This window comes from Conger conger, chromosome 4 (assembly GCF_963514075.1).
Source record: "Conger conger chromosome 4, fConCon1.1, whole genome shotgun sequence".
Taxonomy (NCBI): Eukaryota; Metazoa; Chordata; class Actinopteri; order Anguilliformes; family Congridae; genus Conger; species Conger conger.
The window spans coordinates 60,213,254-60,237,810 of record NC_083763.1 but is presented as its reverse complement, the minus strand read 5'-3'; the positions used below and the strand labels follow the sequence as shown (position 1 = coordinate 60,237,810).

General features: G+C 45.6%; 1 protein-coding gene across 1 annotated transcript in view; it reads left to right on the top strand.

The window, feature by feature from the left end:
• Positions 1–24,357, top strand: part of LOC133127060 (cullin-1) — a 31,480-nt gene extending 7,123 nt beyond the window's left edge. Inside the window, exons 2-22 of the mRNA XM_061239678.1 lie at positions 4,050–4,459; positions 10,012–10,189; positions 11,476–11,643; positions 11,735–11,785; positions 11,999–12,089; positions 13,915–14,078; positions 14,405–14,567; positions 14,794–14,924; positions 17,351–17,458; positions 17,565–17,671; positions 18,125–18,173; positions 18,314–18,445; positions 19,141–19,258; positions 19,887–19,963; positions 20,265–20,396; positions 20,781–20,873; positions 21,221–21,268; positions 21,885–21,967; positions 22,102–22,207; positions 23,192–23,305; positions 23,588–24,357. Of these exons, the coding sequence (XP_061095662.1) occupies positions 4,320–4,459; positions 10,012–10,189; positions 11,476–11,643; positions 11,735–11,785; positions 11,999–12,089; positions 13,915–14,078; positions 14,405–14,567; positions 14,794–14,924; positions 17,351–17,458; positions 17,565–17,671; positions 18,125–18,173; positions 18,314–18,445; positions 19,141–19,258; positions 19,887–19,963; positions 20,265–20,396; positions 20,781–20,873; positions 21,221–21,268; positions 21,885–21,967; positions 22,102–22,207; positions 23,192–23,305; positions 23,588–23,668 (2,334 nt within the window). The 5' untranslated portion in view covers positions 4,050–4,319 and the 3' untranslated portion in view covers positions 23,669–24,357. The remainder of the gene's footprint in view (positions 1–4,049; positions 4,460–10,011; positions 10,190–11,475; positions 11,644–11,734; positions 11,786–11,998; positions 12,090–13,914; positions 14,079–14,404; positions 14,568–14,793; positions 14,925–17,350; positions 17,459–17,564; positions 17,672–18,124; positions 18,174–18,313; positions 18,446–19,140; positions 19,259–19,886; positions 19,964–20,264; positions 20,397–20,780; positions 20,874–21,220; positions 21,269–21,884; positions 21,968–22,101; positions 22,208–23,191; positions 23,306–23,587) is intronic.
• The last annotated feature ends 200 nt before the right edge of the window (positions 24,358–24,557 follow it).

Here is a 24,557-nt window from a genome sequence, read left to right as displayed (position 1 = left end):
CTACTACACAACAGGACTATACATATTTTCCTCACATACTTTTTTGTCTAAGTTTAGCAGCATGCCAAGAAAAAAATGTAATCAAAGAAAAATTACAGCGTTCATCATTCACACCATGTTGTAAAACGCATCTGATTTTATTCCAAGTGCCATTATAGGATCCATCTGGACTATCTGACAACCATAAACAGTCCCGTACCAGACTTTGAACCATTGTACGACATTAATGAATTGGCAGCTTCTTGTTTTCATGGTTTGTGATTTTTTTTGATGCACTCCACTCTCTCCACAAGGGCTAATTAGTCACTTATGACTGATTGCAGTCTTTCAGTCATGCAGTTGCAAATGTGTGCTTGTGAGAGGCAAATCACATTTAGAAAATGTTGTTTTTCACAGGGTTTCGCATTGTGATGTAGATGAAGCTGATTCTTCCTAATTTGAAGAATTTCTGCGTTCTTGGATAAATGCCCATAGCAAATAATTTAATGCGTTGTGTCCTCTTTAGTTATTTTGGATCATTTACAGTATAGCTCAGTTAATCTAAAAATGGTGTACTACCCTGTAACACAAGTGATTTCATAAATTCCAAGACATACTTTGTAATATCCTTGTGCTTTATGGCAAGCCCTCATTTGGGATTTTAGTTACAAGGCCATTCACACCATAAAATCCTCACTCCATAAACTGACCTACTGCTCTTCCAAGTTTTGAGACTGAAATGTGCAAGCTGGCATCTTGCAGCACAGCCCTGGGCAAAGATTAACCTCACACCTTCCATCGCTGCACGACTTCCGTCTGCAGGCCTGTGTTTTGAGTATGTTAAGGCAACGCCGTGCAATGTGTCATCGTGGTTTTCTTATTCCATAGCTAGTTCTCCCGTAGTGCTGGTAATGTCCAGCTGAAATGCGGTGTAGCTGGGAGTGATGACGTAATGCTGTATATTTGTCAGTAAATTGGGCTGAAAAGGGTTGATATAATGCCGTATATTTGTCAGTGAATTGGGCTGAAAAGGGATGACGTAATGCCATATTTTTGTCAGTGAATTGGGCTGAAAAGGGATGACGTAATGCCATATTTTTGTCAGTGAATTGGGCTGAAAAGGGATGACGTAATGCCGTATTTCTGTGGTTGTGCTGGCTAATGGGATATTTCTTTTTTAAACACGTGGCATTACAAAATCTGCGTTTTACCCAAATTCACTTGCATTCTGATAAAAATAGGTTGACTGCTTGTGCTACAATAAGCCCACATTAATAACACAATAAATGTATAGCATTCCCTCGTACAGACAGAAAATATTCAGCGATCCAAATGCAACCTGTTATACAAGATGTCACCCAATCACATTACCATTATAGTAATATTGCCACAGCGGGTGTGAGAAAATGTAGCTTTTTAATTGGGCTGAAAGTAAGGAGTTAACTAATGCTGTCTATTTGTCAGTGAATTGGGCTGAAAGTGCTGCCACCCTCTTGTTGAATGTAGGGGTCAGTGGTGGACTCTAATCGATCTCCAGGGCAGAAGGATTTAGTGCCAGGGCCAGTGTGCCACTCTGTTTGCCCTGAGTGGGTGGGGTGGATTTAGGATGGCACTGCTGAGACATGCTGAATGAACTCTCAACTCCCATCCCATCCCTCCTCTCTCTCTCTCTCTCTCTCTCTCTCTCTCTCTCTCTCTCTCTCTCTCTCTCTCTCTCTCTCTCTCTCTCTCTCTCTCTCTCTCTCTCTCTCTCTCTCTCTCTCTCTCTCTCTCTCTCTCTCTCTCTCTCTCTCTCTCTCTCTCTCATACACATACACACACACACACACCGTCTCTTAGACTGAAGGCGTGTCATGTAGCAGCACATCGAAGAAAGCATATTTTTGGCAAAGAATGTGGAAGTCTCTGCGCACTAGTCAAATTGGGTGGAAGGTGTTGTGTAATGGAAGTAGGCACCCGAGTGTTTTCTTTCATCTAGATCCACACTGCTTTTGTCTTACCAGGCCACACCTTAGGCAATAGACCCAGAGTGACTTAAAGGGACAACCACATGCAAATCATTGTAAATATGTTCTTGTATTTTTCACTGAATGAACACTGAAGTGAATCGTATGTACAGCCAGAGGTTCCAACAATGTGGCCCAATTTGGTTTGTGTCGTGGCATTGTCACAGGTCAGCCTTTATGGTGGATACAGAACGGAGGGGTTTGGGAATTCATACATTAGCTCCGAGGGTTCCTGTGGCTTCTCCTCAGATCTGCCTCAAGTGCATTTGTCAGTCTTCCCTCCCCTTGGCGACCTTTTTCTGTGTAAACCGATACATTATTTAGCTGCCGAATCTCTCCTCTGGTTCCTGTGCTGGAAGTGGCTTCGCCGGCCTCACGGTGAGCGCCTGCAGGGCAGCAGTGCACACGCTGCTATATTTAGCGCAAGCTAAACCCAACCCAGCTGGCCACTCGCTGGTACATGCCGCGTACCCCCGGCCCACTCTGTCCTCCGCTGTCCCAGGGCTGCCTCTGCTCTCCGGCATGCACGCAACGCCGCAACATGTAAACATTTAAGGTCACGTCTCTGTCCCAGTTGCGATATCCAGGACTAACAAAACAGAAACGGCAACCTAAATATACACCCTGCGCTGTTGCAATCGATGGCCGTCACTGTGTACCATCCGCCTGTAGCCTCCTCCGGGCTGGTGTCCCCAGAATGGCCTGCTTTGCCTCAGAGTTATAAGGGCTGGCCCTTGGCATCTCAAAGGAAATGGAACATTCCCATAAAGATGGGTTGGGTGGTTTTTGTTCCTACCAATTCCTTTCCATATCAAGCCAGTTTCATCAGTTTCTTACCATAGGTTAAACCGTAGTACAATGTCTTCTGCTGTTATTCATAAGCTTATCAAAACATGTAGCTAAGATAAATAAATAATTAAATAAATGATTAGGCTAATTAAGTAATTGAGCTGAAGCTTGCTTGAATTCCAGAAACTGAATGTGGCCCTTACGGCACCCCTAAATGCTTCCCGAGGGAGTAGAGACGATTTTTCCTTGGCCCAGTTGTGGGTGTAATGGCCTTCTTCACTTCTAAAGGTACCTTGGCTGGTTTCTGTCTGCTGTGGCATCGTAGCTATTAGCTAAAAAGTCTTGCTTTATCGCTGCTTTATCGTTGTGGTCTAACATTTGCCTTTGTGGTTAAAGATGTACTCAGTGTAACGCAATGGGACTTCAGTTATCTCACCCAACTAACAACCATTGGCCGGTCGTACAAGGAATTGTGCATGTATAATAAGTAGTAAATGCAGTCATGTGAGAGTCACAGTGATCTGAATTAATTGAATGGTGATAACCTTTGGATGTGAATAGGCTAGTTGAAAATATATGTTTTATTGGAAATAAACTTTGAGCTTCCTCAGTCTTTAGCCATTTGTTTGGCTGTATAAAAACCTAGCAGCTTTGAATTTTATTTGTCTGCATCCTTCACAGTGCTGTCCAATATTTCATAGCGGCGAGTTCTCCTTAGAACCACAGAACGCCCACCACAACTTTCTAACATGAAGTGTTGATTAAAAAGATGAGCCTGGCACAACACTTGTGATTAAAAGTAATCTGTTTTTAATTCTGTTTAATGAGCTGCAATTTGTGGTGCTAGCCATGGAAATGCTGTATTGAAACTCTAAGGTTAGAGTTAGAGTTAGATAGTATTTGGGTAGTGACATGATTTTAAAGGGCTGTAATTTCAACATGGCTCACTCCATACAGATGTAAAGTACAGACTGTCTGACGCGGTTTGCTCCATATGTTTTAAAATGGTTTCACTGTCCAAATACTTATGGATCTCACTGTAGATGGGTGGATAAATGGATCGGGCCTAGATATAGGCTAAATACATCTCTCTGCTTACAGTGTTTGAGCTTAATACAATGAAACATAAATGGTATTAAGTGCAGAACCCTACATTAAGCTTTTCGATCCAAAGGATTCTCTGCATATGTGCTTTGTGTAAATGCAGAAAGAGGTTACTAAGAGGAATTTGAACAAATTTGACTAACTCCGCTCTCCTTTTCTCTCTCTCTTTAGGTATGTTGGTGAGGTGGTCTCCTAGGTGCCATTTGAAGGGCCGTGTCTGACGCCCCAGCCAGACCAGATCTTACCGCCGGGACCTTGGTTCTTTTTTTTTTTTTCCCTTTTTTTTTTTTTTTTCTTTTCTTTTTTTTTTTTTTTGGGTCGTGGTTTCTTAAGCATAGTGCCTCATGGAGGAGTAGCGAGTAACTGTTTAAACTTCGAACAAACATAAAAACCGAGAAGGAATATTTAACCAAGAAGCTCGGGAAGGTAGGAGAAGAGACAATGTCGTCCAACAGGAGCCAGAACCCACACGGCCTGAAACAGATTGGACTGGATCAAATCTGGGATGATCTTCGAGCAGGAATACAGCAGGTCTACACCAGACAGAGCATGGCCAAGTCACGATACATGGAACTCTACACGTATCCTACAGAGCGCAGTCTGGCTGGGCCCGTTGCTCCCTAATCCTAGGGACGCAAAGTGGAGCGCGGCTTTCGCCCTTTCTGCTCAGCCGTGCTCCCAAATCCTCTCATTCTTTTATATCTGGCCCTTAACGTGAGAAAAACAAGCCTGGAAAATGCTCCGTTTGACCACGTGCGACTACTTGGCTCCGCTTTTCACCCACTGATTGTGAAATTCTATAGCAGGAGCCAGTCAGGCAGTGAGGGATGTAGCCACTTCTAGGGCTGCTTCCTCTAGTCACAGCTAAAAATAGGCCCTTAAGCACCATGTACCATAGAACCTGACCTACTGGCTAGATTGGAGGCTGAGTGCAGTCTGTGTTGCTGAGCTAAGGACATCTGCCTCCAAGTATTATCAAGTCTTGTACGTCATAATAATTCAGTAGCCTTTCTTTGAAGCCTTGTGCAGGAATGCTCAGTGGTGTGTTCTACATGGTCCTCCCATATATATTGGTGGACACGCATTTGGCACTAGGGATGTGACAAATCTGTTTTTGTAGGCGGTTCCCATCCCATTTCCTGTATAACCGATACTGCTTATGACCGCTAGGGGTCTTATCTTATTTATGAGGCAAAAAAATGGTGTCTTTAGCTGTCTTAAAATAGTTTAATTTCTATGTGAACCATGTAAGTCAGATAATAGCCTAATTGCCAAATTAAGGATTTACATTTACATTGACATCGTGCTCACAGATGTCCAGCAGTCTGTAGCCATGTAGGCGACATGCTGGTCGATCGCGTGTCATTTTTAAAAATGCATCGGCTCAAATTATTTTTGATGACTACTGCCCACTCTGCTGTGCCTCAAGCTGCTATGGACTTTGTTAGACAGGGTTGTGCACTCAATTCTGTGGTCATGTTAATGTGCAGTATTTGCGTGATGTACAGTAACATAACACCGTGTCATGGTGGCGACATGATAAATCTGGTCTAATTTAGGCAGGGAAGCCGACGGAAACGGTATAACTATAAAAATGGCATTTTATACAGATACCATAGTCGACTGGTTTGCTTTTAATCAATGTACAGATTCATTGTAACAGACATTTAAACCAGAGGTGGGCAAATTTTTACACCACTCCGTAAACTGAGTTTACCATTTCAGCTTCAGAAAAAAATAATCCGTTATCAGTTTGCATTTTTTGGTAAACGTCTACACCACTGGCATTGGCACTGCATTCCTTTGCAAGACAAAGGTGTTTACTCTGCTGTTTGATTTGCTACTTAAATGTTGACATCCTCAGCTGAATCCAAAAATGTTAAAACATCTTGAGCTCTTTGCCTGTCAAACTCAAACAGATTTATTTTGTGGTATATACTCAAAATGAATATAAAATCTCCCCAGGAACAGTATTTGTTTATGATTTGGGACACAACTGGACTGCTGAATAAATATTAACTCTGGTTTCTGCCACTGTCTCCCTGTAAGACGCATTCATTCAGAGAAACGGGGGCCGGTGAAAGTGAATTCTCTGCATCCACATTCAGCTCCTCATATCTGGAGAGCTGAATGGATTTGACAGGAGAGGTTAACTGGCAGGGAGAGTTCACGGTGGACTGACGTGTCAGCAGGAGTCAGACGAGAGCGGATCCTTCTGGGGGAGACTGCAGATTTACAGGCGGTACGGTATCTGGAGCTCCCTGTACTCACCACATGCAAATCCAAACATTACAGCGTTGATTTAGTTAATACGGCACGGTTGGGTTGGTCAGGGATCTTGCAGGCCAAATTTTCTGTATGGCTTAATCAACCGTGGTCGGTCTGAGTGCACTCTGCCCTTTTGTACTGTCTTGTTTCTGTTTCTGTTCCTGTTCACATTCCTTGTCCTGCAGTATGACTGCAGGAATAGCAGAACTGTGTATTTTTGGCTTTTAGGCGGATGCATATGGCCTCCTTTCGTTCAGGTACCCTGCTGCACTGTTGTTTTCTACCCCAGATATTTCCCACCCTGCTGAAGACGCATCCCACAGCGCGAGCATCAGCCAGTAGAGGTGTTGTTCTACCCTGCTGTCGGGTGTGATTGTAACACAGAGTTCTCCCCAAAGAGGTCATGCTGCACCAGTATATGGGGAAAAGCATGCAGTGGAAACGGCTCTTTTCCCTTATGAATCCACTGTTTCCACTAAGGATGAGATCACCTGTCACAATATTTGTGTGTCGTGACACTGCCGCAGTGCATTCTGGATGGTGATTCTGGATGTGGGAGGCACTCATTTGGTTTTTAAGAGGTTCTCTGTATACCAGGCAAAACTTTTATTTAGAATGGCTTGTAGGGTGCATGGTTGTGTCTAAGTAAATGCATGTAGAAATTAGTATGATGTACTGCAGAGATTGAGGTTTCGACAACCTCATTTGAGTGAGAATTCTGTGAATACTTTGGATCGGCTGAAAATAATGATGGAGAGATTTGACGCAGAAAAAAAAGCCTGTAAAGGTTTGTGGATTTGCCTTCTTAATTCTTATACCAGTTATCAATATACCATGTGCCAGCATGATTTTGAAATATTATAAACAATCCGAAGTCATCCTTACCCAAAATGCTCCTCATTATGAACAGGTGTGCTTGACTTTATCCGGCAAATTCTCTCTGGAAGAACAGCATTCAGGGCCTAAGCCCTATTACAGAGAAAACGCAGAGCTGATGTCATTACAGAAACGCTGCAATCACTGCACTGAGCTCAGTTGAATATTCGAGAGTACATAGTCTAATTTTATTGATGTTTGTAATGCCCTGCAGCTGTTTGTGAAGCCCTGTAAGATTGTACTGGACACACTGTGCTCTTTCATTCCTGGACTGGAATAGATTCACTTTTATTCTGCCTTGACATGCCCTCTTAGGGGAAGGCAGAAGGAAAGGGATTCTCTCCTTTACATCCAGCAATAGGCTATGTTTTGTAGCTATAGATTGTCCATCAAATAACAACATATCTTATCTTTCCCCAAAGAAATGGTAAATTAGTCTAACCGTGTATGTGTGACAGTTAAACTAAGGATAATAGGTGCTTGGAGGGTCCAGTTGACCCACTTTGTATGTAGTGCCATCAGCATTTGAGTGGTGAATGCATTCTATGTTCAAGGTGGCAATCACAAACTGAAAATAGTTTCTGTTATATCTCAGAAGAATCTAGAGTTGATTCCGCTCTATCTATGAAACAATGAAGAACGTGTGATTCTGTAAGAGGAATTGTAAAACATTTTGATTGTCTGATTCCTTTGTGATTACAGTAACAGTAAAACCATGGCATTTGGTCAACTGCGTTTATTTGTGGCACTGTGACTCTGCCATGCAATTCTGTTGATCTTCTCAGCAAATGCTCGCATTTTTATGCTGGCTGACTTGCGTTCTTAACATATTGATATAGTGTTCGAGCCTGCCCTTGGCAGTTTTGATGCGGATGACCTGGTGGTTTCCTTAATGTCTGTCATTATTCTCCATCAAAGGCCGAGCCTGACCTTGCTGTTCTCATTACAGCGAGCGATCACGGTCTCTGAACATTCATCAAAGGCCATCAAAACTGCACGGCACACGGAAACTTCTGGACACTGCGGTGGGCTTAAGCGTCCCCTTTGTCCCCGGCCGTTTCTCTGGGTGGAGGAGGTTGCGTTTCATCCGCGTGGGGGTGTAATTCCAGCCCTGCCCTTAATTACAAGACTGGCCGTTGTGCCGGAGGAAGCGCTCACACACACTGGCCCTTTCAGTCCGGAGACGGGGGTGGAGGAGAGCCCGTCAGAGTCGGCCTGGGGTAGCGTGGGTTCCTTGCACTCAGCTAGCCCTGTAATATCTCTGCAGCTTTGTGTTCGCAGCAGTGCCAACTGTTCTTACGCTCACAGCTGTTTCCAATCAGGCCCTGGGATTCTGGGAGATTCGCAGAATGTTAGCCTTCCAGAGTCCTATTTATTTTTATGGTTTCCCCATTGAGCTTACAGCAGTGCCTTTTGGGACAGTCTAATATTCAGCCTAATGTGCCAGTGTAATGTGATTACCACGCTGGGAGAAGAGGACCGTAGCAAGTTCAAAGTCCAGGAAGAGGTGTGACTCTCGGGTGTAAAGCGAAACCGCCTAGGTGGTGAACCATCCCCCAAGTCGCAAAATGGTAAACAACGAAAACCATTTTACCAAAGAACTGCAAAATAATTATTTTTTCATCTGTAGTTCATGCATGTGCATTGCAGTGCCTTGAAACGAATGGTACAACATTGGTTTCAGAGCATATTTGTACACTTATTTGATATATTGTTGAGCACAGGGGTGGGTACGGTATTATGCAGCAAGATGGAAAAACATTTGCTGCCATTCTGTCTCGGGGTACAGTCTGTACCTTGTTTGAGGAATTTGGCGATTAGCCGTGAATGTATTCTCTAGTACCCAGCAGTCCTCTGCTGGGTGCCATATGCATCATTATCTTAAAGTGAACGTTATCGTGTCTGTCTGAACGCTTAACTTTAACCACAGGAGTGTGTGAGTGTGTGTGTGGAGGCGTGGCTCGCTGGGGGACACACTGGATGTGCCGGCCCTGACACACCGCCAGCTCGCTCCCTGTGGCTGCAGGACTCTTCATTAGGCGTTAGAGACCGGGCCATTTCGCTGCCCGGCCGCGCCAGGCTGTAAGAGACTCTATGAAAGGCAGGCTGAGCGCCAAGTGCCCTCTTCAGACACTGCAGCACCCATCTAAAGGGCCCGGTCGAGTGCCGCAGACACGGTAGGCCTTTTTCCCCCACTCCAGTCTGCTCGCCGCGATACCAGGCGTCCTGGAAAAATCACACGCACGCTTCGGACCTGGTTGGCTATTTATTTTTTAAAAAATGTTTTCTTTTTTTTTTTTTCTTTCATGCTGGCATGCACCCAAACGGTCAAGCTGTTTTTAATTTAATGGTGATGCGTGTTGGGCCATGTTTTATAGGACGTTGTGGCGTCCTCCAACTTTGAAATTAGGTCCTGAAGTCACGCAAGCCTATCTCCATCTTTCAGAAAAGTTCAGGCTGCATCATAATTCACATTCCTTCAGAGATTAGGACTCGGCTACATGTTTGCAGTTAAACTTGTGCAGAAGAAAAGATTGATTTTTATAATGTGTCCCAGGCTTGTTTAAATGAGCAGCAAGCAGACTGAATATTATTTCCTGGCTTCTCCTGGATGTTTGTGGTTTTCGTGCTGATTTTTCCAACATTCTCTTGGCAAAGGCATGCATGCTGAAACCTGAAGCACCCTCATTATTGTGAGTTTTGAGTAAACGAGTCTCATTTCTGCAGTAATTCCACTGCCAGAACAATGACTGGGGGTGGTGATTACCTACTGGCTTCAGCTTCCCTTACGCACATTGCACCTTAATAAAGGTGTTCTTTTTTTCCATGTTTCTGTGTATGTTTTAACTGTTCTCTCATGTTATATTAATGTTTAAGGAGCAATCCTTGCTCCGTTGTCACTGTAATGGCGTTTAGTGGTGTGTGGGTAATTTGGCCTTTTGCCGTCTGCCTGTAAAGTGCCACATTGCTTCCCTAACCCATCCCGCAGACATGTTTATAACTACTGCACAAGCGTGCATCAGTCCAACCAGGCCCGAGGTGCTGGGGCGGCCCCCTCCAAGCCTTCCAAGAAAGCGCCCACTCCAGGAGGGGCCCAGTTTGTGGGACTGGAGCTCTACAAACGACTGAAGGAATTTCTGAAGAACTACCTGACTAACCTCCTCAAGGTAATGCCCTTTCTCATCTTTCACTCTAGTGTTTCACAAGCTGCTTTTGGACAGTGCTGGGCCTACCTTGTAATCGGTGTGGATGCTGTGTGCCTCTAGAATATGTAATACACTAAAGATGCACAATTGTTTGTTTGTGTGCGGTTTGTGTAACGAGGACCTACACAGAGCCATTATCCTATCTGCTCCTGTGGTATGTTTTGAAAAATTGTAGTTTGCACGGTACTTTGCCGGTATAGCTTTGCCATGTAATGTTTGACTCCAAGTAGAAACCTTAAACACTCATTATCCACAATTTGTGACTAGATTTCACAGGAAAACAATTTTGTGTGATGCAAGAACATTCTCTGGCATACAGGCAATTGCAAAAACAGTCCTGCATCAAGCTAAAGCTTATCTGATTGTTTAGAGGAAGTGCTCCATTATGTGTTCCCTTCCATTCCTGTGGTTGAGATTTATAATGTTCACCTTTCTCTTCATAGTCTGTCACTTAAGTGGTTAAGCTTTGCCATTGCTGAACTATATGCCCTCCATAAAAGTTCAAAGAGAATTAACCCATTGCCGGGCGAGTATTATTCAGTGAGTGGGTATGAAACATGTTGTTTCCCAACATGAGGGAAGTCCCTGTTCTCTCGGCTGAGGGTTTCCCGTGATCGTCCCCGGAGGGCTAAGCGCATCTTTCCCTGTGGCGCCCCAGGCGAATGGTCTTCTGTTCATTGTGCTGCTCGATGGCCGCTGTCATTGAGCCCTCGTCCTTGCATGTGCTATCTGGTATCAGTCTCTTCTCAAGGGACACACGGACTCATTCTGCTCAGAGCTGTGTTGCCCAATCAGCTGAGCAATGCGCTTTCGCCCGTTGTTGTTGGTCTGAAGACGGGCGTAGCTGAGCCCTCCGTGTTGGACTTTGAGAATCCTCTGTGATGTTTGGTGAGGAATTTGATATGCAGTAGCTGTGGAGGACGGGCAGAATCTGTTTCTTTGTTGGGCTCCCTGTGCTGTTAGCCACCCTGACAACTTGAGCTGGCCTGACGGCATGGGGATCCGGTCTTACCTGAGAAGGGTGTTCGACTAAAAACACCTGATGAAACTGAACAAGGTCTTCATTGAAGATCATGTTTGTTTGATTAGTTCAAACTGGGTGTTTTCGATGTTTGCTTGGGCTTATTCTCAGGTACCCCACCGTCCACCTTGTTGTGACCGATTGTACTTCAGCTATGCAGTTTCTCTTACTGCCAGTGAGCCGTCCTGTTAAAACGGTACCCTTGTGTTTAATACTGTCTCCTCAGGATGGGGAAGACTTGATGGACGAGAGTGTGTTAAAGTTCTACACGCAACAGTGGGAGGACTACAGATTCTCCAGTAAAGTGTTAAATGGTATCTGTGCCTACCTCAATCGACACTGGGTTCGGCGTGAGTGCGACGAGGGCCGGAAAGGAATCTACGAAATCTACTCGGTAAGAGAGGCAAACTCGATCAGTCTGTTGAGTTCTCTAGATCTTGTGAAAACTGAAGTATCACTCTCTTCCCTTTCCTCTTCCTTTTCAGCTGGCCTTGGTTACATGGAGGGAATGCTTATTTAGACCTTTGAATAAACAAGTGAGTATCCAATCACGACTGCGGAAACTGAAACGGGAACGCATTTTTCCTCAACACTTTTCTGTTGCAAAATTATCATTGCTCATGTTAGGGAAAGCAGGGTGTTTTTTTTTTTTTTTTTTTTGGGGTGTTCAGGATGTTTGTATAAATTCACTTTTTACATTGAGTCAAAACAATGAAAGTTGCGTGATCTTTTGCCCGCCTGTGCCCCAGGTGACAAATGCAGTGTTGAAGCTGATTGAAAAGGAGCGTAATGGGGAGACCATCAATACCAGGCTAATCAGCGGCGTGGTCCAGTCCTACGGTGAGCGCTACCATACGCTTCCTTATCACAGGGAAGTGCTGGCGAAATCTGGAAAGGGGTTAGCTCCACCTAAACCTTGGAAATGCTGGCTCCAGCTAAATCCTTTGTTTCTGCTATGGTACAGTACACACTCTGAGGAAAAATGTTTCAAATGCTGTTCACCAGATGGCAGAGTCTGCTGTGTGTGTATATTAGGGATGGGCGTGGTTAATCGATTAAACGGTTAACAGAACACTGGTTAACGTTAAAAAAACATTTTCATTAAATCCTGCATTATAGCAATAGCTTATCTTAAGCTACTGTGAAATGATACGACCCCACTTCTGTAGGCTACGCACAACTACAAAAAAACATTTAAACGTTTTTAAGACTGTTCTATATCTTATATCTTGATTGGACTTGTGGGTAGCCTACAGCAATGGGGACATAATTTCAGAGTAGGCAAATTAATATGATTCGGCACCACCGACTGGAAAGCGGCCCGGACTAGGCAATGCTAAATGGTTGGCATTTCAATGGCAAACAACATTTTGAATAGGATAATCTAAAAACTTAAGTGTAAAATATGTTGCGTCAATCTTAGGTTAAACAACTATGTGATATAAAAACAACAAAAGCGCCATGACAAATCTCTAGATGAAAGAAAACGATAGCGATCCTGTAAACACAAGGGCGATTCAACCATAAGAGAGCATATTGTCCATTACTAAGGACTCGTTGTCTCTTAATTTTGTTAAGATAAATAAAGCTTTCTCGATCCTATGTAATAGTTAGTCATAATATTCCAGCACGCAAGAGCATTACAGCGCAGGTTGGGAAGGAACCGAGTACAGCGAAGATATAGAATAAAATCCGACTTTCTTGCGGTCTGTAACCTTACGTTTTCCACCGAACTCCCTTACGACCGCGACATAGGCTAAATCACTGTAACTGTTGATGGATAGGAAATTAAAACATCTGTGCTGCAAGCTCACAGCCGAAAACACTGCAGCTCATCTTCGATCTGATTAGAATCAGAAACGTCACTTGTATTTTTATTACCTTTGAAGCGAAATAAAGAGAAAAACCGCATGAGATTGAGTTTAAGTAAAACAATGACGCTTCAAGTGTTTGACTAGTTGATTTCGACAAGTCTGGACACAAATAAGGGACCTCGCCGTCAAAACTCAATAGGATATTGCGATTGCGGACTATAGTTGGGAGTTGCATACCTAAATCAATTGTAAAATTAAAATGCAATCTAGTGTCATTGAACAATTGTAGACTAGCCTTAAATGTTACACTCGTCCGAACGAGCGACCAGATTTCTTAGAACCAACAAAACCGCAAACCGTTGACATAGGTAGCCTATGTTGTTCCCTGCTGTTCTTCAGGCAATGTCCTGTAGTCACAGTATCTATTGTGCAGTGAGTAACCTTTTGCTGAATATCTTGTTAATGATTTTCAGAGTTGCCATTTTCATTGCCATTTTCAAGCAATCACCCCTTGTCAGTGTCATGCCTTCAAAATATTTGCAGTTCGGTGATACACTGCTGCTATATGCAGAAGTAATTTTTTGACTACGTTTTTTAATGAAGTCATGCCCCTGTCTAGTTAATGTACTTATTCTGAATTTTATTGTTTTGGCTGTAGTCCAGCCTATTGGAGCATGCTTGTACAGCCTATTATGGTTCTGCCTGTTAACCGAACCATGAAAATACTGAAAATGCCTGGTGTGTATGCACTTACTTGAAGCACTACAGCCATTGGGAGTAAAAGAGACATGGGCTTTGCCCCAAAGTGTGACAGGATGTTTATGTTTCCCTCTCTCACATTCTTCTCGCAGTCGAGCTGGGGCTGAATGAAGATGATGCGTTTGCTAAGGGACCCACATTATCTGTTTACAAAGAGTACTTTGAGACTCAGTTCTTGGCAGACACCGAGCGTTTCTACACGAGGGAAAGCACAGAGTTCCTGCAGCAAAATCCTGTTACGGAGTACATGAAGAAGGTGGGTTGTTACAGAAATCTGTTGAGCTGAATGGAGACAGTTTCTATGCTTAGATGGTCAGCACTGGAGGAATTACACTGATGGTGCAGCCTCGCACCGGTGTAATTCCTCTGGTGGAAATGAATCATTCAGCATGTGAAGAATTAGAAATTCTACTCTGATAGTCAAGAAGCGCACAAGTAATTATGAACTCTCACAACTCTTGTAATGGAAGCTTGACAGAGTGTGAACAGTGGAATGAGGGAAGCACGTCACACTTACACGTGTGCCTGTGTGTGCCTGTGTGTGCCTGTGTGTGCCTGTGCGCGCGCATGCGCGTTCTGTAGGCGGAGGCTCGGCTGCTGGAGGAGCAGAGGCGGGTGCAGGTGTACCTGCATGAGAGCACACAGGACGAGCTGGCGCGCAAGTGTGAGCAGGTCCTCATCGAGAAGCACCTGGAGATCTTCCACACGGAGTTCCAGAACCTGCTGGACGCTGACAAGAATGAAGGTGAGAGGAGCCTCTACAAGCCCTGTCAGGCAGTCACCATCTCAGTTACCTCAATTAACAGGAGCCGATTAGATGTAAAATGGCCGCCTGTGGCACCTTGCAGGAATAGTGTGTACTGCAAACTCTATTTGTCCGTTTGGCTTTGTTTGGAGATTGACGTATTCCAGCAAATGTGAACGTTTCTATGCGCGGCCTGTCTCACTGCTCTCGTCTCCCCGCTTTGCAGACCTGGGCCGGATGTACAATCTGGTCTCCCGGATCACAGATGGTCTGGGAGAACTGAAGAAGCTTCTGGAGACACACATTCACAACCAGGGACTGGCAGCCATTGAGAAGTGTGGGGAAGCTGCTCTCAATGTAAGCACTGCAGCAAGAGCCTCTGCACGCCATACAGTCTTTACCGCAGGATTTGCTCGTTTCTACCAATTGTGAATGTGATCGAGGGCCTGAACAAAATAGGGGTCAGTGTGGTTCATATTTAAATTGATGAATTCTGTGAAGTTTGTTAAAAAAAGGAGTACATTTTCATTTCAGTGGATTTAAAAGAATGACCCCATGTTTGACGGAGAAAATATGTTAATGTCATATCTGATTTTCCCAACCCACACATCATTTGCTTTGTCTGTATATGATTGCATATTGGGCTTGTTTGCCTGTATAAAGATGGGAAAATGGCAGTTGTTGGCCCCTGAAGTGGGAGAGCTTGGTCATTAGTGCTGAGGGCTTTACCCGCTTTCCCAGGCCCACCTGGGCCATGGCACTGCCTCAGTCCTCGCATTGTAGCGAATGGAGACGCCATGGCAAGAATTAACTAGTGTTGCCTGGCAACAAGATTTCTTCAGGCTCAAATCTTAGTCAGGCTTGGCAGTTTGTTGTAATGTTAACTATAAAATGTCTGGCCACAAACAGAATGGTTAGCTGTTAGCTTTAACTGAACAGTCTTTTGTTTTCTTGCTCCTTTGATGGGAATTAAAATAGCAGAAGGAATGGGAGGATTTAATTTCTGGAAGGCAGTCTATCAGACACGACAGCAGCTATGCTCCTGTGGGGCTTTGTTGCCATGACTTCTTGTGTTTTACCCTGCCATTTGTATATTTATTTTTATAGCGGTTGTACGCATTTTGCTTTCCAAGGAGCACGTGCTGCGAAATGGAAAAAATGTGGGAGCACCAATATATCCCAGTTAGTAGATGTGCTAAAATTATTCCTAAATAGTTTTTCTTGTTAGCAGTTGGCACACATCAGGATCAGGATCAGATGCTCCTAAAATGGGGGTGCTGTAGAGCCCTGCCTTGCTGTTGCGTTATTCTGAATGGTCGTGTTTCACAGATACTATTCAAAGCAGTGTGTTTTAATTACAGTTTGTCTCGACAGCAGATCTGTCATCTCTCAGTGCTGAAATACAGGCCAGGAATACTTATGAGCCATCATATCCAGTCTGCTGAATAGCATAAAGGCTGAGCCTGTCATGAATTTTAATAGGTTAATATAGTAATAAAATGAGTTAATTCAGCAAAAGATATTTTCAACATTAATTGGCATAAATGTAATGTAGAGCTATGGATTTCACTTACTGAACCTTTTTTGGTACATGCACATTGTAAATCTCAGTAACAGTTCTGTATTGTTTGATGAAGGCCAGCACTAATGAGTGTTGAATACAAGCCTAAACAGTTTGGCTGATATTTCAGGAAGAGGAGAAGGAAATGATTTCTCTAATTGACTTAAATGACTTACAGACACTCCCACCCATGAATAAATAGCATGCATGTGCCGGCTTAAGCATTAATTTAGATGTCAGTTTGTGTTTACACCTGGGGTTCATTAAACAGACAGAATGGAGGCTAAGCCACATGCAGTCTTGTGGACCAAAGTGCACTGAGGAAGAGTTTAGTGACATTTATTGCCATGCTAAGTATTCAGAGATTCAGTGCTAGATTGTGCTCTTCCAGGCTTCTCCCTGGGTGGTTGTAGCTGATTTAGGAATTGCCCCTGTTTCGTCCCAAAGCTGAGGCGGTTTGTAGCGATGCTTTAATTAAACCGGAACGCGTTGTCCTGCGGCGGTAATTAGCACGTCTTCCTCCATGGAGACTAGCGAGGCGGTGGAGGGCCCCTCCCTGTGCCTCGCGGGCGTGGGCAGCCCCTGGCAGAGGCTGGGCTCTTGAGCCCCCGCGGATGAAACTCAGCCCTCGCCCCCCGTCTCCAGCTGGCTATGCGCGACTGCAGGCTAACGGGCCGGACAGAAACAGCCGCGTGCCGCTAAGGCCACGGGCCAGGCGGGAGCGGCCGGGAACGCCAGGCCCTCGCTGGACCCGCGCCAGATCCAGACTGCTGCAGTGGTCTCGGCGGTATTCTAGCTCAGCATCCCCACTGGGGGAAACACAGGCCTCTTTAAGCAGTCTCTGGTCAAAACAAAACATTGACGTGCCTTGAAGGACCCGGAAAGTAGCCTTCATTGTGGTCATTTGTAAGAGAGTAGCTTGGCTGGTCGCAGAAACGAGCATGAAGAAAGCAGTGTTCCGCCGTGTGGAGCGGAGATGGGGGGCGCGTGGTGCAGCGGGCTGCTGGCAGCCTGGAGTGAGGCTGGAGCTGCCTTTCTGACTGCGGCGGTTTGTCTTTCTGCGCCCGAACGCTCAACCTCTGGCCTCGCTCCAGCAGAGCTGCAGGACTGGAGCTCTGAGGCGGCCTCCCCTGACACAGCCCATGTCCCAGCGTGTTTCTACATCCCTTTCCTGTGTAGATGCAAGCTCCATTTAACTACTGCTTCATTTCTCTTCCCGCAGGATCCCAAAATGTACGTTCAGACCATCCTGGACGTGCACAAGAAATACAATGCACTAGTTATGTCGGCGTTTAACAACGATGCAGGTTTCGTGGCCGCACTAGATAAGGTAAGTTGACAAGATTACCAACGGGATCTGCTCCGTGTAGGGTGTTTGTGGTCTGGCACTGTGTGTGATGTGGGCTGTCCCCCCCACCCCCCCTCTGCCCCCACAGGCTTGTGGCCGATTCATCAACAACAACGCGGTGACCAAGATGGCGCAGTCTTCCAGTAAGTCGCCAGAGCTGCTGGCCAGATACTGTGACTCCCTGCTGAAGAAGAGGTGAGTCTCGTGGAATGGAGGGGTGTAGTCCGGTGCATTTGTCATTGGCCCTAGCATGCGACAAGGCTAACGGCTGTCCCTGACAAACAGACTTCATCAATCATGGGGAACGCTTGCGGCCAGCCACATCACCCCTAAGTGTCGAAGGCAGCTGTGCTGCCTCTTGCTTCTCAAAAGGGTTGAGAGGGTACATATAGAACCCATTGACTGGTGCATTCCAGTGTCCTGATGTATGGCGTGCAAGTCACTCGCCTTTGACTAAAGCAGCAACTCTGCATCGGCTTGTTTGGCCCATTAATAAAGGTCTGTCTTGCCTGTGTTTGTGGGAAATGTGTATTTCTCATTTAGAAGATGTGTTCCAGTAGTTCTAAGGTCTAAAAAGTTGTAGTTAATTTTGAGAAGGCATTTTTGTTCCTGTGTGAATGTGCTTAAGGAATGTGTCCTCTCTTTCAGCTCCAAGAACCCAGAAGAAGCTGAGCTGGAGGACACCCTCAACCAAGTGGTGAGTTTGAGTGGGAGGTCTGGCTTTGCTGCATTAGACAATGTCTGCGCTATGTGGGGGCGGTCCTTAGAGCAGCCTTTCCCAGAAGCCTCTCCTTCTCCTCCTCCATCCCCCCCCCCCCCCCCCCTCTCCATGGCTAGATGGTGGTCTTCAAGTATATTGAAGACAAGGACGTGTTCCAGAAGTTCTACGCCAAGATGCTGGCCAAGCGGCTGGTCCACCAGAACAGCGCCAGCGACGACGCCGAGGCCAGCATGATCTCCAAGCTGAAGGTGCGGCCCAGCCTGGGCGACTGCAGCCGAGGCCCGGCCCCTGGCCCACGCCACTGTGGCTCTCTGTGCGCTAAAGCAGGAGGGGCAGCGTTCGGGCAGAAACGCACTGAATGCTTTCATTATCCTCCCAAGGTCCACGCTTGACCGCTTGACTCCGTCTCTCAACAAGCGTTATTCACTCCTCGGGCTTTGCAGTTAATTTTATGTGTAATTAAGCATTTATCTGTCCGATCTGCACGCGCTGCGCTTAAAATAGCTTTGCTGACACGGAAAATGAAGAGCTTATGCATTTTAAGCGCGAAGGCACATCGATCAGTGGCAGCAGCCATTTGTCTCGTCTCATCAGGAGCACGGATGAGCACATTAGCATTTTGTCTCCCCGCTGTTCAGACATTTTGCGCAGCTAAAACAAGTCATTTTACATCAGCACCTTTCAGTCATGAGTAATTGATGTGCGTAGATGTTTAACAGTCTAAGTGGGAGGCCTCCGGCGATTACAGTGCTGCTGTCTTTTGAGCATTTTTCCTGCCATGACTCGCTTGTTATACTAGTTACCACTATGAGAATGATCACCAGGCCCAGGAAGATTTGTTGGTCCTGTTTTCAGATTGTTTTCAGAACCATTGTTTGCTGGTTTGGCTACCGCCATCTGTACGGAGCTCAGAATGCGTCCTCTCTCCTCCCTCCCTCCTCAGCAAGCGTGCGGGTTCGAGTACACGTCCAAACTGCAGCGCATGTTCCAGGACATCGGCGTCAGCAAAGACTTGAACGAGCAATTCAAAAAGCACCTCTCCAACTCTGAGCCTCTGGACTGTAAGTGCGTCCCGTGTCTGTCTTAATGGAGCATTTCCATCGGTTACTTGACTGTTCCGTCATAATAAAAAGGTGAGGAGCCACTGCTTGACGGATGGATCGTTTGAGGGCGATGTGGCTGAAAAGAGTAGGACGTTGTGTTCCTGAGCTCCTGGGAACTGCCTTTGCTTGTGTATGACATTGATACAACATGTATGTATGAAATGCAAGTTAACAAGCATATCTTGCGCAACAGGTCTTACTCCATCGCTAATGGCTTATGTTGAAAGGTTTGGAGTGCATACGTGACTCACAAAGAAACAATGATGACACTGCATGCCATCATCTACAGTAGCAAAGGTCAATGAGACCTGGCCAGTCAGGTGTTTTTAATGCCATTCAAATTCAAATTCAAATGTATTAATGGATAACCCCTAGAGATGAGCCATCTCGTTTTCGAGGGGGTCCAACATTCAACATCACTTCCCCTTTCAAAATGTCCTCAAACATATATCTCACCTGCTGTATCTCTTCAGTCAGTATATAGCTTCCATGAAATGATATTTGTATGCCAGATTGACGCTTGCACAGTGAATCCGCACAGTACTGCCAGACCATAAGTACTGAAGCTGAAATGTGTGTGTTGCAGTGGACTTCAGCATCCAGGTCCTCAGTTCAGGATCGTGGCCCTTCCAGCAGTCCTGCACGTTTGCTCTACCATCCGAGGTGAGACACCCCTCCTCACACCAACCTCATCCTCTCTGCCCATCCAACAGCTGTTTTGGGCCCGTAGGTAGTCCTCTTGTTTACCTTGAGTTGTTCGAGTAACTGTTAACACTCTTCTGTGGTCCTTTTTACATTGATGAGGTGGTTGCGTAACGGTTGACACTGTGACCTGTGGTCCCGTCTACCTTGATGAGCTGGTTGCCTAACGGTTGACACTAACCTTTAGGTCCCGTTTACTTTGATGAGGTGATTGAGTGACAGTTGACACTTTGACCTCCCATCTCCGCTTTTTGTCCTGCAGCTGGAGAGGAGTTACCAAAGATTCACAGCCTTCTACGCCAGCAGACACAGCGGCCGCAAGCTCACCTGGCTCTACCACCTGTCCAAAGGGGAGCTGGTCACCAACTGCTTCAAGAACAGATACACCCTGCAGGTGAGCCTGCACAGCCTCCAGCAAGCCAACACCAGCGTGCATTTACATGACTACCTGTGTCTGTGTATGCATGTGTACGTGTGCTGCTTTACTTTTAAAGAAGGGCCTTTTTATTTATCAACTGCTACTGAATGAACACAATGTTAAAACATTTTGGTACAGTCCAATGACTTGTTACTGGTGGTGAACACTGCATTCAGTGGCCTTAAATAAGGGGGCGGTGGGGGAGTGAAAGGTTGTGCACTAGCAGTGACACAGGACTGAGTGGAGCCCGGTGTCTGGGGTTTCTGCACCCGCTCATTATGTGGGCTGAATAGCCAGTGTGTCCTCTGCTGAATAAAGGCCTGATCACAATCCCCTGCTTATCCCCCTACCCTCCCCAAGGCTTCCACATTCCAGATGGCCATCCTCCTGCAGTTCAACACCGAGGACATGTACACCGTCCAGCAGCTGACCGACAGCACGCAGATCAAAATCGTGAGCGCAAGGGCCCCTATTCAACCTCTGAGAGGCAGAGGGAGGGAGGGAAGGGACAGTCCTGCTCAGACTCAGGACATCTGCTGGAGATCAGCCCCGACAGTGAAATCACTTTGAGGCAGAATTTGAATGTGGAATGCTGTTGGTGAAAGGAGAGAGGGGCAGGATCGCAGCGTGTTGCCGATACACTGCTACAGTATGATAATGCGGCCACCAGGCCACCTGCCATTAATACAATCTGTGCTGTTTGAAAGGATTAGTTTTTTTTTTTTCGTTTTTTTTTCCTGATCTCCATGCCTACAGGCACATTACACTTTGTGACTTTGCTTCTCTTTTTGTTTTTACAGGACATATTGGTGCAGGTTTTGCAAATCTTGTTAAAGTCAAAATTACTGGTAAGTGCAAATAGGGCGGCCTGTAGCGTAGTGGTTAAGGTAAAAGGACCGGGACACCCAAGGTCGGTGGTTCTAATCCCGGTGTAGTCACAATAAGATCCGCACAGCCGTTTGGCCCTTGAGCAAGGCCCTTAACCCTGCATTGCTCCAGGGGAGGATTGTCTCCTGCTTAGTCTAATCAACTGTACGTCGCTCTGGATAAGAGCGTCTGCCAAATGCCAATAATGTAATGTAATAATGTAAAATACTGTTCTGAGATTGTGTGGCAGTGTTCGAAGTGCAATTCTCACTTTATCCACAAGAGGCCACTTGGGTGTTAGTCTTTGTTTTTCTTTGTGAAAATGGGTACTGCTGGTACTTTTAACAAAGGAAAGGAACAATAGTACATTTTTCACAGAGTGCTATGGTGCAGGGTCTTAACAGTGCTGTAACTTCTAAACGAGGAGCTAGTGATTGAAGTAAATTAGATCATGTTTACTGTGCAGAACTGGTGTTGTGAAATTTAGACACCATATTAAATAATGGCAAGAACTAAATCAGTTTAAAATCACATTTATTGCCAGGTCTAGTTGTTGATTGTAGATTGTTAATTTAACGCTGTGCTGTTGATATGCAGGTCCTGGAGGATGAAAATGCTAATGTGGATGAGGTGGAGTTCAAGCCTGACACCTTAATAAAGCTTTTCCTGGGCTATAAGAAGTGAGTGCTTCCTTACTGTTTGTGTATGTATGCTAGCATGCTGCAGCCTATAAATGGGAATGAATACATGCTTGCTGAGGTCCATGTGCCCAGTGATGGCCGTGTGAAGATGAGCTCTGTGCTCCTGTGTGCAGTAAGAAGCTGCGAGTCAACATCAACGTGCCAATGAAGACCGAGCAGAAGCAGGAGCAGGAGACTACACACAAGAACATAGAGGAGGACCGCAAATTACTGATCCAGGTACAGACAGGGTCCTCACTCACTCACTCTCGCACTCTCACTCACTCGCACTCTCACTCACTCGCACTCTCACTCACTCGCACTCTCTCACTCGCACTCTCTCACTCGCACTCTCACTCACTCGCACTCTCTCACTCGCACTCTCTCACTCGCACTCTCTCACTCGCACTCTCTCACTCGCACTCTCTCACTCACTCGCACTCTCACTCACTCGCACTCTCTCACTCGCACTCTCTCACTCGCACTCTCTCACTCGCACTCTCTCACTCGCACTCTCTCACTCGCACTCTCTCACTCGCACTCTCTCACTCGTACTCACTCTCACTCGTACTCACTCACTCACTCACTCGTACTCGCACTCTCTCACACTCTCTCACTCACTCGTACTCTCTCACTCGCACACTCACTCACTCGCACTCTCTCACTCGCACTCTCTCACTCGCACTCTCTCACTCACTCGCACTCTCTCTCACTCACTCGCACTCTCTCTCACTCACTCGCACTCTCTCTCACTCACTCGCACTCTCTCTCACTCACTCGCACTCTCTCTCACTCACTCGCACTCTCTCTCACTCACTCGCACTCTCTCACTCACTCGCACTCTCTCTCACTCACTCGCACTCTCTCTCACTCGCACTCTCTCACTCACTCGCACTCTCTCACTCTCTCTCACTCTCTCTCACTCGCTCTCTCACACAGTCACCCACTCGCACTCACTCACTCGCACTCTCACTCACTCACTCACTCGCACTCTCACTCACTCACTCACACTCTCACTCTCACTCACTCACTCACTCGCACTCTCACTCACTCACTCACTCGCACTCTCACTCACTCGCACTCTCTCTCACTCGTACTCACACTCACACACAGACACACTCACACACTCACACACACACACTCACTCACTCACTCACTCACTCACTCACTCACTCACTCACACTCACAGACGGGATTGTGAATTGGCCTGTGTTTGTTGTACAGGCCGCCATCGTCAGAATCATGAAGATGAGGAAAGTCCTCAAACACCAGCAGCTCCTGGCAGAGGTCCTGAACCAGCTGTCCTCTCGCTTTAAACCCAGGGTTCCTGTCATCAAAGTGAGTCTCCCTGCACCTGACATCTAGCTGTATGCTAATTATACGGACAATACAATTACGCCTCACTACACAACTTTATTAGCATGGTGCAAGCTATTATTTCCTCAGAGATTGGGAAGTAATTGTAAAAGTAATATGTATTGGATTTTAGGGTGCACACAACTCGAGAACGAGCACTGTGGCGTACTTGAGAAATTGGTGGCAGTGTGAATATTGTTAATTTCCAAGAAAACAAAACATTTATTTGTTATCTCTGTTTTTGCATTTCCTCCCTCCCCCAAGAAATGCATCGACATCCTGATCGAGAAGGAATACCTGGAGCGTGTTGACGGGGAGAAGGATACTTACAGCTACTTGGCTTAAATGTTTATTTTATTTTTTCCCCCTCCTTTTTTTTTTCTTTCTTCTGCAAAGTGTCTGAGTAATAAACTTGATTCCTTTTGACATTCGGCCGACGTTAGAAACGTGAGCACGGAACGGGAAAGGACAAAAGAAGAGAAGGCATTCAGAATCTCCCGGGTGGCTAGCGGCTAGCGGCCGCAGACTGGACCTCCCTTTAAAACTCTTGAGACTGGGAAAGCTGCCAGCCAGTGTCCTAAATTCGCATCCGAACTGCTCAGGATCACACAGTTTTGATATGTAAATATGGACACGAGACCTCTACCCGTACCTAGCAAAGTAAATATTACAAACCCAGTCGGAAACCACCTCTTGTCGGGGGGAGGGGTTGCATGCTACTGCCTATCTGCATTTAAGCAAAAATAAAATAAAAAGTTAAATAATGAAATGGCTATCGAGACCACTGCAACGAGTGGCTGTTGGAATTTAAGAAAAAACATTTTAAAAAAGGAAAAAAAAAAAAAAAAAAAAAAAAAAACTAATTTATGAATGCGATTTCGGCAGCACTTTCAGAGAGCGTAATAGTGTCGGAATGGGCCCTTAGAACTGTGTAATCTGCATTGTTAACTGCTACAAGAAAACCATTTGTATAGTGTGGTTCATTTTTTAAATGTGTGATAAATAAAAATTAAAGGTTTCTGTAGGCCTTGTAAGAGACTGGATCCTTTCACAAGACACTGATTTGACAGCTAACATGAGGACAGCTGGGCATGGTGCTTGAGCCAGACTAGGCAGCAGTGGGTGGCAACATGGGTGTCAACAGTGCTCAAACCAAAAATACATTATGGCTTCACAAAGCATTAAATGTAGGGTGTGAAAATGCAGCACCTTTCTTGTATGAAATGTCAGCATC